This window comes from Bufo bufo, chromosome 3 (assembly GCF_905171765.1).
Source record: "Bufo bufo chromosome 3, aBufBuf1.1, whole genome shotgun sequence".
NCBI classification, from domain to species: Eukaryota; Metazoa; Chordata; class Amphibia; order Anura; family Bufonidae; genus Bufo; species Bufo bufo.
In genome coordinates this window covers 583,367,080-583,382,872 of record NC_053391.1, presented here as the reverse complement: position 1 = coordinate 583,382,872, position 15,793 = coordinate 583,367,080, and the positions used below count along the sequence as shown (strand labels likewise).

Sequence of the window (15,793 nt, the reverse complement as noted above, 5' to 3'; positions counted from 1 at the left end):
TCACACCAGCATCAAACACATAGCAGACATCCTCTCCTGAGTTTATAGCATCCACATAGACATCCCCTGGATCCAAACAGGATAATAACCTTACACTAACTAGACCCACACCCTGCCTCCTTACTGGTTTCATGGGGGAGGGGCATTTAATAAACACAAATGGGCAGGAGAGGTGCAGCCGAATAAGCCTTGGGGCAGTGGGTGGATCAGGAGCTCCTCTCCAGAGTCAGGACCACAAGAGCTGCACACAGCAGAGCTCCAGGAGAAGGACACTTGGTGCACAAGAAGGGGATGGCATCACCTATGCTAGAGGTAACTGCAGGGGTGCCCAGCATGTTGGGGTCCCAGGCACCACAGAGCAGCCCAGTCCCTTTGGGTGCTCAGACTTGCCATTTTTCTTATGCCTGGATAGCAGGTGAATGGCATCTGCAGGTTACTATTAGTATGGGGGGTAGAGGCAATAGGAGATTGGTTTCTGTGTTCAATAAGAGGTAGAAAGCGGTGCCTTTTGGCTGATTTTGGAATATGAAAGGTGTATCGTTGGGTGAACATATACCAAAAAGTAGTGTTTGAAGCATGGGTTCCTAGAATGAAGCAGGATTTTCCAGGATTCCAATAAGGGTCCATTCGCACAGGTTGTTATTTGTTGCAGAAATGTATGTCGCTGACAAATCCCTTCCATCCAGATCAATAGAGAAGTTTTAGGAATCTGGGAATCTCCCCTGTGTTATTATATAGTGAAGAGGTAACAGTGTGGGGGCACACAGGACCCCTAATGTCAGGCTGATAGTGTGTGAGTAACAGCAGTGCCCCCATCTCTACACACATCACTGATCAATCACAGCATGAAGTCTCAGGGTTACAATGTGTAGCACAACTGTTCAAGACTGTGTACTGCGCCACTGTTTTTGTAATACTCTTGGGCAGTTGGTATTTGTTAATGTCGGTGCTATCTATATATACAGGTAGTAAATGTTTCTCCATATTTCTGAAAGTAATTATGACATCGCTGTAAACTTAATTATTTTTTGCTAATATAACGTCATATGTTATCATCATTCATGCTGCTATTGTATCATTTATACTACTATACTTTATCATTAATACTATTCTACTATACTATCATTTATAGTGCTACTATATCCTCATTCATACTACTATACTATTCTACTACCATATTATTTATACTAATACTATATCATTTATGCTACTACCATATTATCGTTGATACTGCTATGCTATCATGTATACTACTACTACATCATCATTCATACTACTCACTATACTATAATTTATACTACTACTATATCATCGTTGATACTACTACATCATCATTCATACTACTATACTATCATCTATGGTACTATATCATCATTCATACTACTATGCTATCATTTATACTACTATATCATCATTAATATAATTCATACTACTATTCATACTATTATCACCATGATTTACACTACTACATCTTCATTGGTTGTCTCCTTATTACTACAGTGTTAGGGCTCATGCACACGACCGTATGGCTTTTTCAGTGTTTTACGGTCCATTTTTTTTTACGGATCCGTTCAGTTTTTTGTTTCCATTTCCGTTCCTCCGGTCCATTTTTCCGTATGCCGTATACAGTAATTACATAGAAAAAATTGTGCTGTGCATAACATTTTCAATAGATGGTTCCGCAAAAACGGAACGGATACGGAAGACATACGGATGCATTTCGGTGTGTTGCGGACAAGAATAGGACATGTTCTATCTTTTCACGGTACGGAAATACTGAAACGGAATGCACACGGAGACACTTCAGTTTTTTTTGCTGAACCATTGAAATGAATGGTTCAGTATATGTACCGCATACTGAACTCAAATAACGGGCAGTATACTGAACGCAAAATGCTGTCGTGTGCATGAGCCCTTAGTTCTCTGTACCAAGCATTTGTTCCCGGGGAAGTAGGAATTACTGTGAGTTCTTGACCCAGCAGCTGTAGGGTTAATGTATCAAAGAACTCCCCATGTGAGAATCCTGTCTCTCCTCTCAACCAGAAATGAGGACTCAGTTTGCGGATTTAACCAGAATGGGAGTTCGGGTCCGGAAACAACAAAGTTTATTTTATTTTTTTTTTTCTCCCCAAATCCTCCAAGGGGAATATATATTCCTAACTGTGGTTAGGCGCATTTTCAAAGGGAAGCACAGGGAAGAAGCCAGTTTAACCCAAATGTTCCCAGGGATGAGCAGTGCTGAATGAAGCGCTCTCCTTTCTAATTTCGGCATGACACAATAGCTGGCACTTGCCAGGACTTCTGTTAGAAAGTTCTGACCACAATTCGGAGCCATTTGTTTGCTTTGTGTTGCTTGATCTTCTTTTTTTAGATCCCTTCAATGGCTCTGCATACACTTTACTTTCCGCGGTGAAGTCTTTTATTGAATTGTCGCAGCTACTGAGGGTAATCTGAAGACGCAGTAGTCCGCACTGTGCTTTGTGTAGACCGATATCGGTACAATCCAACGGAGAGGACAGATTGTAGTAAGTGGTTGACATGTCTGAACAGTAGCTAAGCCTTATCGCTAGGGTTGTGTCCTGTAGATCAGGGGTCAGCAACCTCCTGTGAAACCATACCTCCCAGCATCCATACCTGCTCAGCTGTTCTTGGAACTCCCATAGACGGGAATTGAACATGCTAGGAGTTGTAGTTTTACAGGATCTGCAGTGCCAGAGGTTGCTTGCCCCTGATGTAGATGGTAGTTGGCTGGAAAACCCCAATTATTAGGGACATCAGGGTTTTATATGAAAAGAATGGGAACAGTTTTTTTTCTGTTGTCAACGTAACAAAATATTCCTAAATGTAAACGATGGGCTCATCCTTATACCGCTGATAAGAATCGCAACCTATTAGAAAATGGAAGCCAAATGTAGAAATAACTGGATTCTGATGATCTGACCAGTCTCGTCAAAGCACTGACTGGTCCTCCCTTTATTTTACAAGCCATGTTTCAATCCTATGACTTATATGAAGATTTTAAAGAAATTAAAAATATAAAAAAACATCTTTGTGGCGATGAAATAAAATGTAAGCTTCCTAAAGGCTATGTCAACATCTGCATTACGGTATTCTAATCGTCTGTTCCGGCAGAGGAGCAGACTACTGGAATCGCCGCATCCGGTATAGCCAGACACTGTTGGGACCCGCTGGAGCCCCATTCACTATAATGGGATCCATCGGGTTTCTGGCATCTATGCCAGCTTTCTGCCGGAAAAAGACTGCTGTATGGAGCAGTTATTTTTCTGGTAGCAAGCTGGCATTCGTGCTCGAAACCTGCCAGAAACTGAGGGATTCTTTTCTAGTAAATGGGGATCCAGTGGGCCCTGGCGGAGTCTGGCTATGCCGGATGTGGCAATTGCAGTAGTCTGCTCCTCTGCCGGAATACCATAATGTAGATGGGAACCTAGCCGACCTTCACAAAACACTTAGGCTCCTGGTTCTGCATTTACATCAGGAAATTCTCCCAAAACCTACCCCTGACATGCCAATCATGTGCTGAAAGAGTGTCCTCTTGGCAAACACCTGGTATATATTTGGATACCTTTGCTCTGTAGTAAAAAGCCTCACTGAATATGTTTTTTAATACAAATATTTAACCAAATATTAAACCAAAGTAAATTGTAATATGTAAATATAATTTTTTTTATTTTTATTTTTTTATGGCACTGGAGTAAAGCCTGTATTACACAGCCCGATTCTGCTGGCGATTATCGGGTAGGAAGCGTTCCTTCCCGGCAGTGGTCTGCTCGTTAGCGGAGGAAACCGCTGCAACTACATGTAGCGATCTCCTCCTCAGTATAGGGAGGAGCGATCGTTATACCATCACTCTTCCCTATGCCGGCAACAGGTCATGATTAGGCACCACGATCTGCCGCCTTCAAACTATCGTTTTTTAACATGTCAAAAGATTTGGATTTCCGGATGAACGAGCGTTACTATGAATGCTTGTTAGCGATCATCTGCCCAAAAAATAGACAGGTGTAATACACCCTTAAGATGCTACCAATTTTTTATTTTTTTTAAAGGAAACCTGTCACCACCAAATGCAGTGCAATCATGTTATATATTTATGGGAAAATATTCAGTAAAACTTGTATTTCATTCATTTATATTCCGCTCATTCTGGGCTTTGAAGTCCAGGGGGCGGTCCTATCAGTGATTGACAGCCTTCCCTCTATGACTATGTATACAGAGAGCTGTCAATCACTGATAGGACCGTCTCCTGGACTTCAAAGCCCAGAATGAGCGGAATATAAATGTATAAATTACAAGTTATAGTGAATCTTCTTCCATAAAACTATATATCAATCTGCTCAGCGTGCATGCCAATTTCATGGTAACAGTCTTTAATAAATGTGTCATATCTGTGATTAGTTGTGCACCAGAAACTGATATCTACGTAAGCTAAAAGCGGGTGTAGACCAACCTGTAGACCAGGGCTGTGGTGGACCAACCCCGTTTTCTAAACCCAAGTTGAAAAAAACTCTGTTTCTTTTGCTCAAATTTGTGCTACATAATTATGCTAAGAACCTGGCATAAAGCCTTTGTAAAAGGCCCCATTGTGTATGTGACAGGCCTCTCGAACGGCAACATAAAAAATAACGTATTTATGACAAGTCCAGCACTGGCCGCCATCTTGCTTTTTGTGTTATGATGAGGATTGCTGGTGACATGTTATAAATGTACCTCAGGAGCCTGATTGCTGACTTAAGCTGGCCATACACATTAGACAGAAGACTATCATTTCACAGACACTACCATATTCGTTTTAGTCCATATTGTTCAAACTGCCACCACATGTTCAGTGAGTCCGGGCGAGGAATGAAAGATCTTTCTTGGAACATTCTTTCAAAGAAAGATCTTTCTTTGAACAAAAGATCTTTCGTCCAATTATCAGACGAAAATATTAAACATGGCCGACTTATCAGACGATAATGGTCTGTCGTCGATTGGTTAAAATGAACGTTCATTGTTAAATTTTACAGTACACCCTCTAGAGAGGATCCACCTGACTGCATCCTATGGTTCTCAGCCATGCCTTGTATACACGCGAGCTGCTGCATGGGACACAGGACAATAATTCTAAATAGATATGCCCCCATTGTCTGATAGGTGCAGGTCCTGCACCTATATCAAGAACAAAGCCCCAAAAGTGGGACTGCCGAAAATAGCTGAACGCTGCCTTGGTTATTTCCGTCGGGCCCATAGAAGTGAATAGGAGTGGTGACTGGTCATGTGTGGTGTGGTCCTATTCGCTTCTATGGGGACAGTGCTTTGTGGTAGCCAGACCGGAGCCCTACAGCCACCACTTTGTGGGGCTTCGCTGGTACCCGCACCTATAAGACAATGGAGGCATATCCGAGTAATATGCCCCTATTATCTGAGATGAGACAACCCCTTTAAGGCTTCCTGCACATAATTGTATACGTTTTGTATTTCGCAAATCATGTATATGAAAAATACGGATACAGTCCGTGCGCATCCCACAATTTTCACAGACCCACTGTAAAAATAAGCCTATTTTTTTGTCCACAAAACGGACAAGAATAGGAGAGGTTCTATAATTTGCAGCCCGGCCACACAGATGATATCTGTGTCCTATTCGGTTTTCTTGCATACCCATAGGAATTAATGGGTCCATGTGCAATCCGCATAAAAAGTGGATTGGGCATGGACCAAAAATACGGTTGTGTGCATGAGGCCTAAGGCCCCTTTCACACGAGCGAGTTTTCCGCACAGGTGCAGTCTCTTAGAAACCATCCGTGAAAAACTCATCGCATCCACAAGCAAGTGCAGATTTTCATGCAGCCCTATTCACTTCTATGAGGCCAGTGTTGCATGGAAATCGCAGAATATAGAACATGCTGCGATTTTTTTTTTTTTTTTTCACACAACGCACAAGTGATGCGTGAAAACCAACGCCCATGTACACAGCCCCACTGAAACGAATGGGTCCAGATTCCGTGCGGGCGCAATGCGTTCACCTGCGCAGAATACTCGTTTGTGTGAAAGGGGCCTAAGGGTTACATAGCATCATAAATCAATATAATGCTTTGTGAATCCCGTCAGTGCTGGGAGGTCAGGCCGGGAGCTGCGATGCGGACTCGCTGCGGGAGGAACGCTCGTCTGCAAGGGGCCTAACTGTGTATATGTGGAATATTCTGAAGTGTATAAAAGATCCCAACATGTGAGCTTATAGTAAAGAGTAAGCATTTAGTCCATAACTTTGGTTACTGTATTTGCAAAACTAAACCATGTAATACAGTTCTACTTTTTGAGTACCTAAAGCTCTCTTTCTGATCTGGTAGCAGATGCTAATCGGAGCAGCGGCGCAGGCAGGAAATTGGCGGGGTCGGGCTAGATATCCAGCTCTGTCAATCTTGTGGCAGGTGGATGAATCTTATCCTGCAGGGACAGCCTCCCACAGGTCAAGAAACCCTTCTGATGAGACATTGATTCATTAGAGTCGATTCGCTCATCTGTTCTCTGGAGAACGCCGGACAAAAAAGTCTTGCACACAGGACTTTTTGTCTGGTAAAAAAAACAACTGGATTCTACGTGGAAACTGAACAGACTCTATTGTATTCAATGGAGTGTGTTCCGCTTCGTTCGGGTCATAGCTGTCACTTCCGTTATTTCTGTTGGTCTGCTCCCCTAACGGAGCAGAAGAACAAATAGCGGTGATATGAACTTGGCCTAAGCCAATACACTTTACACCTACAGAGCTGCAATTTCACCTATCAGAAAGAAAATAACCAAGAATCGCCGGCTCTCAACAACCCCTCATATCTCAGCTTCCTGGCATATGTGGCCGCGCATAATTTTAGTTTTTCTTAAATTGAAAAATTCCCATACACACAGTACATGCATGGTTAATAGAGCCCCGTGTTCAGTTTACGTGTAGAGGATATTTTCACACTTACACTTTTTGAGACTAAGGTGGGGATACATTTGGGTGGGATCATAAAATATTAAAAATAAATTGTATAAACCCAGCAGGAACATGCCTCAAATTCTGTGGCTAATGAGCAGCCTCAGACGCTGGCTTAGCAAATATTAGCCAGAACTTTGAGGTCTATAAAGGCCAGAATTTGAAGCCGAGATTATTTGTGGAAGACCTATATATAGGTTGGTATTATTCTCCTTGTAAACACCTTGTCATGGAACCCAAAGGACAGTTAGATGTTCTTCGACCAGGGTTGCCTGCTGAAGGCATCCTCACACGGGTGTTTATAGGAACGCTTGCCCTGTGGCAGCGGGGTATGCAGTGGATTCATAGATTTAAGCCAAGTTTATAACTTTTGCTGAAGCCACAGTTAACTATTTGTAGATGTTGACTGTTCCTCCAGTTTTTATCCTGTTATGTAAGAATTACCACTTGTTATACGCGACGCTACCTTACAGTGCTCCTCAAGCTAAAGAATGTGGTAGAGCTTTTAATGGCTTCATCACCCATTATTATGTGTCTGTTCCTATGAATAAAATTAGGTGTTTCCCAGAAACAGTTAATGAGTTGTGGTTGGAATGGCAGCTCATTTTCATTTTGAAGAATGGAGATAAGATGCTCTGTTTGAGTGGGGGGGATATATTTATATATTATTATTTATTTTTTTCTAATCCTGGGCCAGCCTTTTACAATTCAGTGAGCACTACATTTTAAAAGGATTGTCTAATTTTTACAATTTATCCCCTATCCAAATTTAGTACCCAAGACCTGGGGGTACTACAATTGTAAATAGTTTTATATTATAATATTATGTAATTTATTGTATGTATTCGGCTGTATTATCTGGTTAAATGCCAGTTATATATATCCAGGATATGTATGGTAAGAGTTATGCAGATACAGGGCTAACAACCCTGTTCCTCACCTCTTGGTAAGAGTGGTCTGGACCTGCTTCCTGCTAGGAGGGAGTTCCTGTAAGGACTTATTGTGGAGAGGAAGCACATGCTAAGGTCCTGCTCCCAGGAACTGTATATTATTCCCCTGTGAGACCAACACTCCAGAAAGATAAGCCAATTTTGCTTCAAGAAAGCCCCAGAGAGACAAGATAGCAGAGGGATTAGCGAAATACAGCTTTACAGACCCTGCTGCAAGGTTAGGGACAACAACTCAGACACCACCACCTACCTAAACCATCGCTAGGCCAGACTAAAATTAAGCCTGCACTACAGTGGACACCTATATCCACAAACGTTTTCTAGTGCCAACCTATTGCCATCCATCTCGCCACCATACCTACTCATCTGGTGCCAAAGAAACTGCACTTTGTATTTACTGCTGCTGCATGTACCACAAGTTGTATTTTGCACTAAGTAAAGAGACTATTATATGTTCACTTTTGGGCTGATTCTTCTATCTATACTTTCACTGCACTGAACCCCAGGGAGAAATGGCCTGAGGGAGTACACCATGAGACATCTCATCAGGGCCACTACCACTCTCATCCTCCGCATTGGTTTCTCTGGAGCTCGCTGCACAAAGAATAGGGGATAAGTGTCTGATCAGCGGTGGTCCAACTGCTTGGGTTCCTGCCGATGAAGAGGAGCCTGTGTTTCCCTGTTTGAATGGAGTGGCAGACACGCATGTGTGTCAGCTGCTCCATTCAGTTCTATGGGACTGCCGGAGATGGCTCAGTACAAGCTCAGCTATTTCTGGCAGCCTCATAGAGCTGAATGGAGCGTCAGTATGCATGCTTGTCTGCCGCTCCATTCAGACACGTATTCCCTATCCTGTGGCTAGGGAATACGTTGTTATAATGGGGCACCCCCTTTAACACTCTGTTCATTGTATACACCAGGACAACATCCCAGCATATGTGAAAGTTACCTTAGTTTCACGCACTGCCTATAGACGTCCATTTAAAAAAAAAAAAAAGTATATTACCTTCTATATGTTTTTTTGCAGGTCTTCATTGCATTAAAAAGTGACCACTACATTTCCCAGTTAAAAAAAGATATACCAACACATACAGCACAGAAAAAGGTCATGTACATACACCTGTACAACAAATGCAGTGTGATCTTAGCCCACGTCCAGGATTGTACCATATGTATTTTGTGATCCGCAAAATACGAATACCCACCGTGTTGCATCCACAGTTTTTGCTGACCCATTGACTTCAGTAGGTCCGTGGTCTGCATTTTGCAGATAAGTGCAAGACATGTTCTATCTTTTTGCGGAACAGACATACGGATGCAGAAAGCACGTGGGCATTCGTATGTCCATTCTGCATAACACAGAATGTATTCGCAGAATGAGGACCTACATTATTGGGAACGAATGTTTGTAGGAATGTTCCTTCCTGTTAATCTACCCAACAGTTGGGCAATGCAAATGCGCCTTCAGGGTTCATGCAGACCGCTGTTCCCCGGCGGCTCCGTGCATTGGGGACCACAATTTGCAGTCCCGAATTCACGGGCAACATCTGTGCGGCTGCCGCAGACAGATCCAGGCCCATTCAAGTTGAATGGGTCCGTGAACCGTCCGCACTGCAAAAAAATAGAACCTTCCGGATTGCGGACCTATTCAAGTGAATGGTTCCGCATCCGTGATGTGCTGCAAAAATGTCCGGGGCCCGTATATTGGGGACGCACTGCTTGCAGGCCGCAATACGGGTCCGGCTGGCGCACGTTCGTGTGCATGAGCCCTTACTCTTAGTTTGGGATATTGTCCTAAACTATCTTCTAGATTATGAATGACTAGACAACTTTGTCTGGCCAAACACATGAGATTCCCCACGATCAAATGTTCATTTCACCAGCAGGTATCTCTCCTAATGCTTATACACATGCATGCTCAGCTTGGCAAATATGTTTGTGTTCTTTGTGGGGAGAGAGGGCTAAAGCTGGATTTACACGGGCCGACTGGGCGGCCGATAGGAAGGAAGCGTCCCTTCCAGACAGTTGGCTGCTTGCCCAGTGAAGGAGACCACTGCATTTACATGCAGCGATCTCCTTCATGGTATGAGGGCGAGATTCATGGTTTCTGAACAGCAGATCGCTGTTTAGACCGCACGATCTGCAACCCAGAAGCCCTGATCAGTGGTGCCTGCAGGAACGACAGGATCACCCGATGAACAAGCATTTCACTTGTTTATCGGGTGATCAGCGGCATATTTACATGGGAAGATTGTTGGGAACGAGCATTCGCTGGAAAGGTCGTTCCTGATGATCTGCCTGATTCCCGGGCTGTGCAAATGCACCTTAAGCTGCTACAGGACTCCTCTGGCTTATCTCCTGGGAACAAAAAGATTGAGTGTTTCAAATCCAAGAGCTCGATCTTTATCTCTCCTGACATTTCCCATCAGGAGGCCCCTATACACATTAGATTGTTGTATAATCCCGTTTTACTAGGCGGGTTTGTCCAACATGCATGTAATATGTAAGACCAGTGTTAGTGCTCATGTACACTGTGTGCCGCCGTATGGACGACCGGTATGGCCAACCAGAGCCTCCTACATTGATGACTGCTGATGGCCATTCCAGAAATTTACATCTAGTTTTCTTAGGCCCCTTTCGCACGAACAAGTATTCCGCGCGGGCGCTATGCGTGAAGCGAATGTATTGCGCCCGCACGGAATCCGGACCCATTCATTTCAATGGATCTGTGTACATGAGCGTTGGTTTTCACGCATCACTTGTGCGTTGTGTGAAAATTGCAGCATGTTCTATATTCAGTGGGTTTTTTTTGTTTTGTGCCCCTCCCCGCTGGCCCCATAGAAGTGAATGCGTTTTTCACTGATGGTTGCTAAGAGATGTTGTTTGAAAAGCTTCCGTTTATCATGCGCATGCAAAAGACATTAAATCGATAAAAACTGAACGTGATCGCAGCCAAAACTGACTGAACTTGCTTGTGAAATCTCACATTTTTCACTGAACGCATCTGCAACGCATCCGGACCTAATCTGCTCACGCTCGTCTGCAAGGGGCCTTAGAGTCTTGGTGGTAAATATGTCTAGTCATACAATAATTTGGAAGGGATGGGGGTTGTATTGCCATATAACAGATCTGATCTGCCATTCAGAAGTATAGAAGATTTATATATATATAAAAAAAATTATTTCTTAGGGCAGACCTATTCGTAATAAGGAATGTTACCCTCTTTATGCAGCCTTCTCTGAGTGACAGGCATTCTGATTATGTCTGTACATAATGTAGCTTTTTAATAAATTTTATTTTTAAAGAATGGCAGCGTTGGAACCCCGCCGTGAGGAAGCGTCCCTGGCTACGGGTATAGCTCCGCCCACTCCCACCCTCCTGATGAGTGACACCAATCTCCGTAAGCACAATAATGGGGAGAAGGCTGTCAATCATTGGCAGGAGGGCAGGGATCTGGAATCGGTCACTACCTTATGCTGCTTACAGATTCCTTTCTATTGCGCTGTGAGCACAGAAAATAAATGGACATCAGTCTTCGTACTCGCCTATTTGGATAATCAAAATAGTCCCCATGCAATTTATAGACTGTCGGTTTTGCAGGATGAATTGTGGGAAATTGAACAACTCGTAGCAGTGGTGTAGAACAAGTGGAGAGCCAGATTTTGGCCACCCCTGAGACATTTTGTATGTATGTAAACAGAGGCACTCTTGTGTGCCCCTAACCAGACAAATATACACGGGCAGCCCCTTTGGCAGAGACCACTAGACACAAGTGCAAATAAAGCACAGCTGACTGCACCGAGACATGACAGCCCTGAATAATCTACAGAGTATATGTATTCACATACAAGGTCATTATATACGTCCAGCAAGCTTTAGTGCTCAGTACACTGCGTAATGATAGAGACGGTAAAATAAGCCCAAAACTGAGCAACACTGTGCAACCTAATATAAGATTTATTGTAATAGGATATATATATATATATATATATATATATATATATATATATATATATATCTCCTATGTGTCTGTTCTTTATGCGCGACCAACCGACTGGACACACAAGTACATCAGGTGCCCGGGAAGGTTTTAGACCGGGTCTCGGCTCTCTAGGGCGTACCGTTTCTGAGAGATTTCCAAAATATCACCTGCATTAGCCAATAGAAGCCCCCAACTGCCATACACACAGTCACATGTCCCTTATCAGCCAATAGAAGCCCGCAGGCTTAGTCTCCACATACACAGTTTTACTCCAGGTTTCCATAACAACCCAGCCATTTTTCTACACTGCTGCAAGTCTGCTTTAGGCTAGGGCTACATGACAACATGTACAGCTCAGCAGACAGTATCACACAGGATAGGATATTAGATACACAGCTCAGCAGACAGTATCACACAGGATAGGATATTAGATACACAGCTCAGCAGACAGTATCACACAGGATAGGATATTAGATACACAGCTCAGCAGACAGTATCACACAGGATAGGATATTAGATACACAGCTCAGCAGACAGTATCGCACAGCATAGGATATTAGATGCTCAGCAGACAGTATCACATAGGATATTGGATACACAGCTCAGCAGACAGTATCACACAGCATAGGATATTAGATACACAGCTCAGCAGACAGTATCACACAGGATAGGATATTAGATACACAGCTCAGCAGACAGTATCACACAGCATAGGATATTGGATACACAGCTCAGCAGACAGTATCACACAGCATAGGATATTAGATGCTCAGCAGACAGTATCACATAGGATATTGGATACACAGCTCAGCAGACAGTGGGGTGGGGTGCTGTAGAGGTCCCTGTTATGGAGGATACTGATATCTTTTAACGACGCACACAAACATTAAATGAAATAGATGGAATATAACCGTGCAAAGCCGGGTCCTTCTTATAGATAGATATCTACTTGCAAAGCCTCAACAGCCAGTGGGTAAGGTTACTGGGAAACTTAAAGTGGCCCTGGAAAAAAATACTAAAAGTGGCCCCGTTTTGTAGTTGCTTCCAAATTGATGGAAGGCAGGGCCAGCAATATCATATTGTGGCACATTATACCACCCCAATAGAGCTAAATACCACAGTCCATCATAAAATACTGCCAGCAAAAACAAAATACATCCCCAAAAACATCCACTGGCTGTCCGTGAGGAGGGATAAAGGTGGCCCCCTTGACATCGGCCCACCGGGAAATTTCCCTGTAAGGTCTATGGACAATCCGCCCTTGCTGGGACCTATAGGCAGGGTCTGCTCCAGATTCACGTGGGCCCTTGGACGATGGTCTCATTTCCCCCTTTTTCACGATGCACTCAGCAATGAAACTGCATGTATTATAGATGTTGCCAAATACAATATGCAGAGTGTGCTAGATAGTCCATAGTAATGTGTCCCCCCCCCCCCCCCCTTCTGTGCTCACTGGTAACGGGGCCAGGTGTTGTCCTTGTACTTCATGCCGGGCCCCTGTCAGAGCGCTCATCAGTGTCACATGCGGTCGGTCAGGCATCTGTCGGGCTGCAGCGCTGCCCTACTAGTGGGTGGTTGGTGTCTGACTTGCATCGGTCGTCACAGCCAGGGAGAAGGTGAGCTTGAGAAACACTGCCATCTTCTCCTCCCTGTACCGATGCTACTAATTAGCAGCAAAAGTGAATAGAGGGCACAGCGGGGAACGGAAAAAGCACCCAGGTATCTACTAATAATGCCCTACACTGCTAGGTACTAATATTGTAACGTCAGAAATCAGTCAAAGGCCTTCTTTCACAGTGGATGGAGCCGGGAGTAGAAGGCTCTGTCCACGTGAAGTGGCCATGCTGGGGTACTGCAGACCAGTGGATGGAACCTTCTGCTTCTTCCACTGTTATGCCTCGTGTGTTGGTGGCTGCCACAGACAGCTGATTGATAGCGGTGCTGGGTGTCAAACCCCCACAATCTGATATAGGTCATCAATATCCAAACCCCCCTTTTAAGCACAGTCATATTGTAACGTACCACAAATAGAAATCTGCAGGCCAAAACTATACCTCTGTGTGCCTCTGATATTTGTATAGTGGCGTTTACCGATGCATATGGCATCATAGTTATTCTTCTTTTAGAAGCTTTTATGGGAAAATGCTGTGCTATCCAAAGGCACTATTTGGCGGCACATGGAGTGTCTACAGCTCTGTAATAGTATTTTGTTATTTGATGGTATGCTACCATGGGCTTATGTGACAGCCTGGATTGGTATTCTTAGTAAACTAATCTTTTTGCCTTCTGTTTTAGGAAGAAGCTCGTTATGTTTCTAGCCCCTTAGCCATGCTGACTGCTGCCTGCAACAAGTTTGGAGGCTCAAGCCCTATGAGGGATACTGCACCATCATCAAAAGGTGGCGGAAAAAAGACCTACAGTCCAAGTAATGACTTCAGCGCCACAAAACTGATGGGAGATGGCTATTCCTCTACATATTTGGGAGGAAGTAATATAATGACACCATGTGGGACACCACCAGCGCCTTCAAGTTATGCAAGCGATTACGGATCCTTTTCCCATTCTTTTTCCACTTCCTCAGGATGTCAGGAACCCAAAAGTCTATCAACAGCAGATTGTGTTCCAGGGGTGTACACCTCTCTAGATGTAGGACATCCCTATAGTTCTTGGTATAAAAGTGGAATCCATCACCCACCAATTTCCGGTTCACCCCCTGGCACAGGAGGATCATGGTGGGATATGCATCCAAATAGTAACTGGCTGGGCAACCAGTCACAATCAGAAGGGCTGACTGCGTCTGTGCCACCTGTGACAAGTCATACGGGCATGAGCAACCAGTATAGCTCTGATTACACCACTCTGACATCTGCAACCTATCCTCCTGTGGGATATCAATCTATATCGCCTTCATCCAGTCCTTCTCCATCTGCACATCTGCTCTCGCCATCCCAACACTCCTTAGGTCCTGACATGTATAAGCCAAAACTTATGACAGCCAACCCATTGCTTGAGGCACCAGGGTCACTAAAGCCCCAAAGATCATCTTATGGAAATTCTGGACGTCCATCATGTGACTGCCCGAACTGCCAGGAGCTCGAAAGGTTAGGAGCTTCTGCAGCAAGCCTGAAGAGGAAGCCTGTGCACAGCTGCCATATTCCAGGCTGCGGTAAAGTGTATGGTAAAGCGTCACACCTCAAGGCTCACCTTCGATGGCATACAGGGGAAAGGCCTTTTGTCTGCAACTGGCTGTTCTGTGGCAAGCGATTCACGCGCAGTGATGAGCTTGAGCGCCATGTACGCACCCACACACGTGAGAAGAAATTCACATGTCCTCTCTGTGCCAAAAGATTCACACGCAGTGATCACCTGAGTAAGCACCAGCGCAGTCACGTGGAGCAAAACGGCACAAAAGAAGGTCCCATTCAAGGAGATGGTGGAGGAGCAGCTGTGGAGGTCCCTGGAGAGGAAGGATCTGGACAAGCTGAGGCGTCCCCTGTTGGTGGTAGTCAGGATCGGGCATCTAGTAGTCCAGGCCAGGGTGGGTTACTAGAAATATGAAGAAAATAACTAAAGTAGCTCATAAGGAGCTGTCTGGTGCTTAAGAACATCCCAAGAGCTGATGTTGCAGTATGGTGCAATCTGCTCCACCATGATGTAAAGCCGTTAAAACTGCAATGGGGCCCCACAACCTGTCACTGAGTATATTCTCTGGCAAAAGAGCCAAGTGACCACCAACTTCTTTTCATTGTGTAGGACAATGTAATAGACTGAAGTGAATATATTTCCATAGTTAACTGAGTGGGAAATCCAAAATCTGATTAATGATCTCAATTTACAGCCAACGATGCCTTTCGACAGCCATACTGTTGTTACTTTTCTATGAGATTC

At 44.2% G+C, this 15,793-nt stretch overlaps 1 protein-coding gene across 1 annotated transcript; it reads left to right on the top strand.

Annotated features, from left to right (window-relative positions):
• Positions 1-231: 231 nt before the first annotated feature.
• On the top strand, positions 232-15,463 carry SP7 (Sp7 transcription factor). Its single transcript, XM_040422245.1, has 2 exons — positions 232-312; positions 14,201-15,463. The coding sequence occupies exons 1-2, from the start codon at positions 292-294 to the stop codon at positions 15,461-15,463; spliced, it is 1,284 nt and encodes a 427-aa protein (XP_040278179.1). The 5' UTR covers positions 232-291.
• The last annotated feature ends 330 nt before the right edge of the window (positions 15,464-15,793 follow it).

Excerpts from the sequence above, each read along its gene's own strand:
- SP7 (XM_040422245.1), top strand. The coding sequence starts at position 292 with ATGGCATCACCTATGCTAGAG. Across the intron at positions 313-14,200 it reads TGGCATCACCTATGCTAGAG|GAAGAAGCTCGTTATGTTTC; the intron begins GTAACTGCAGGG and ends CTTCTGTTTTAG.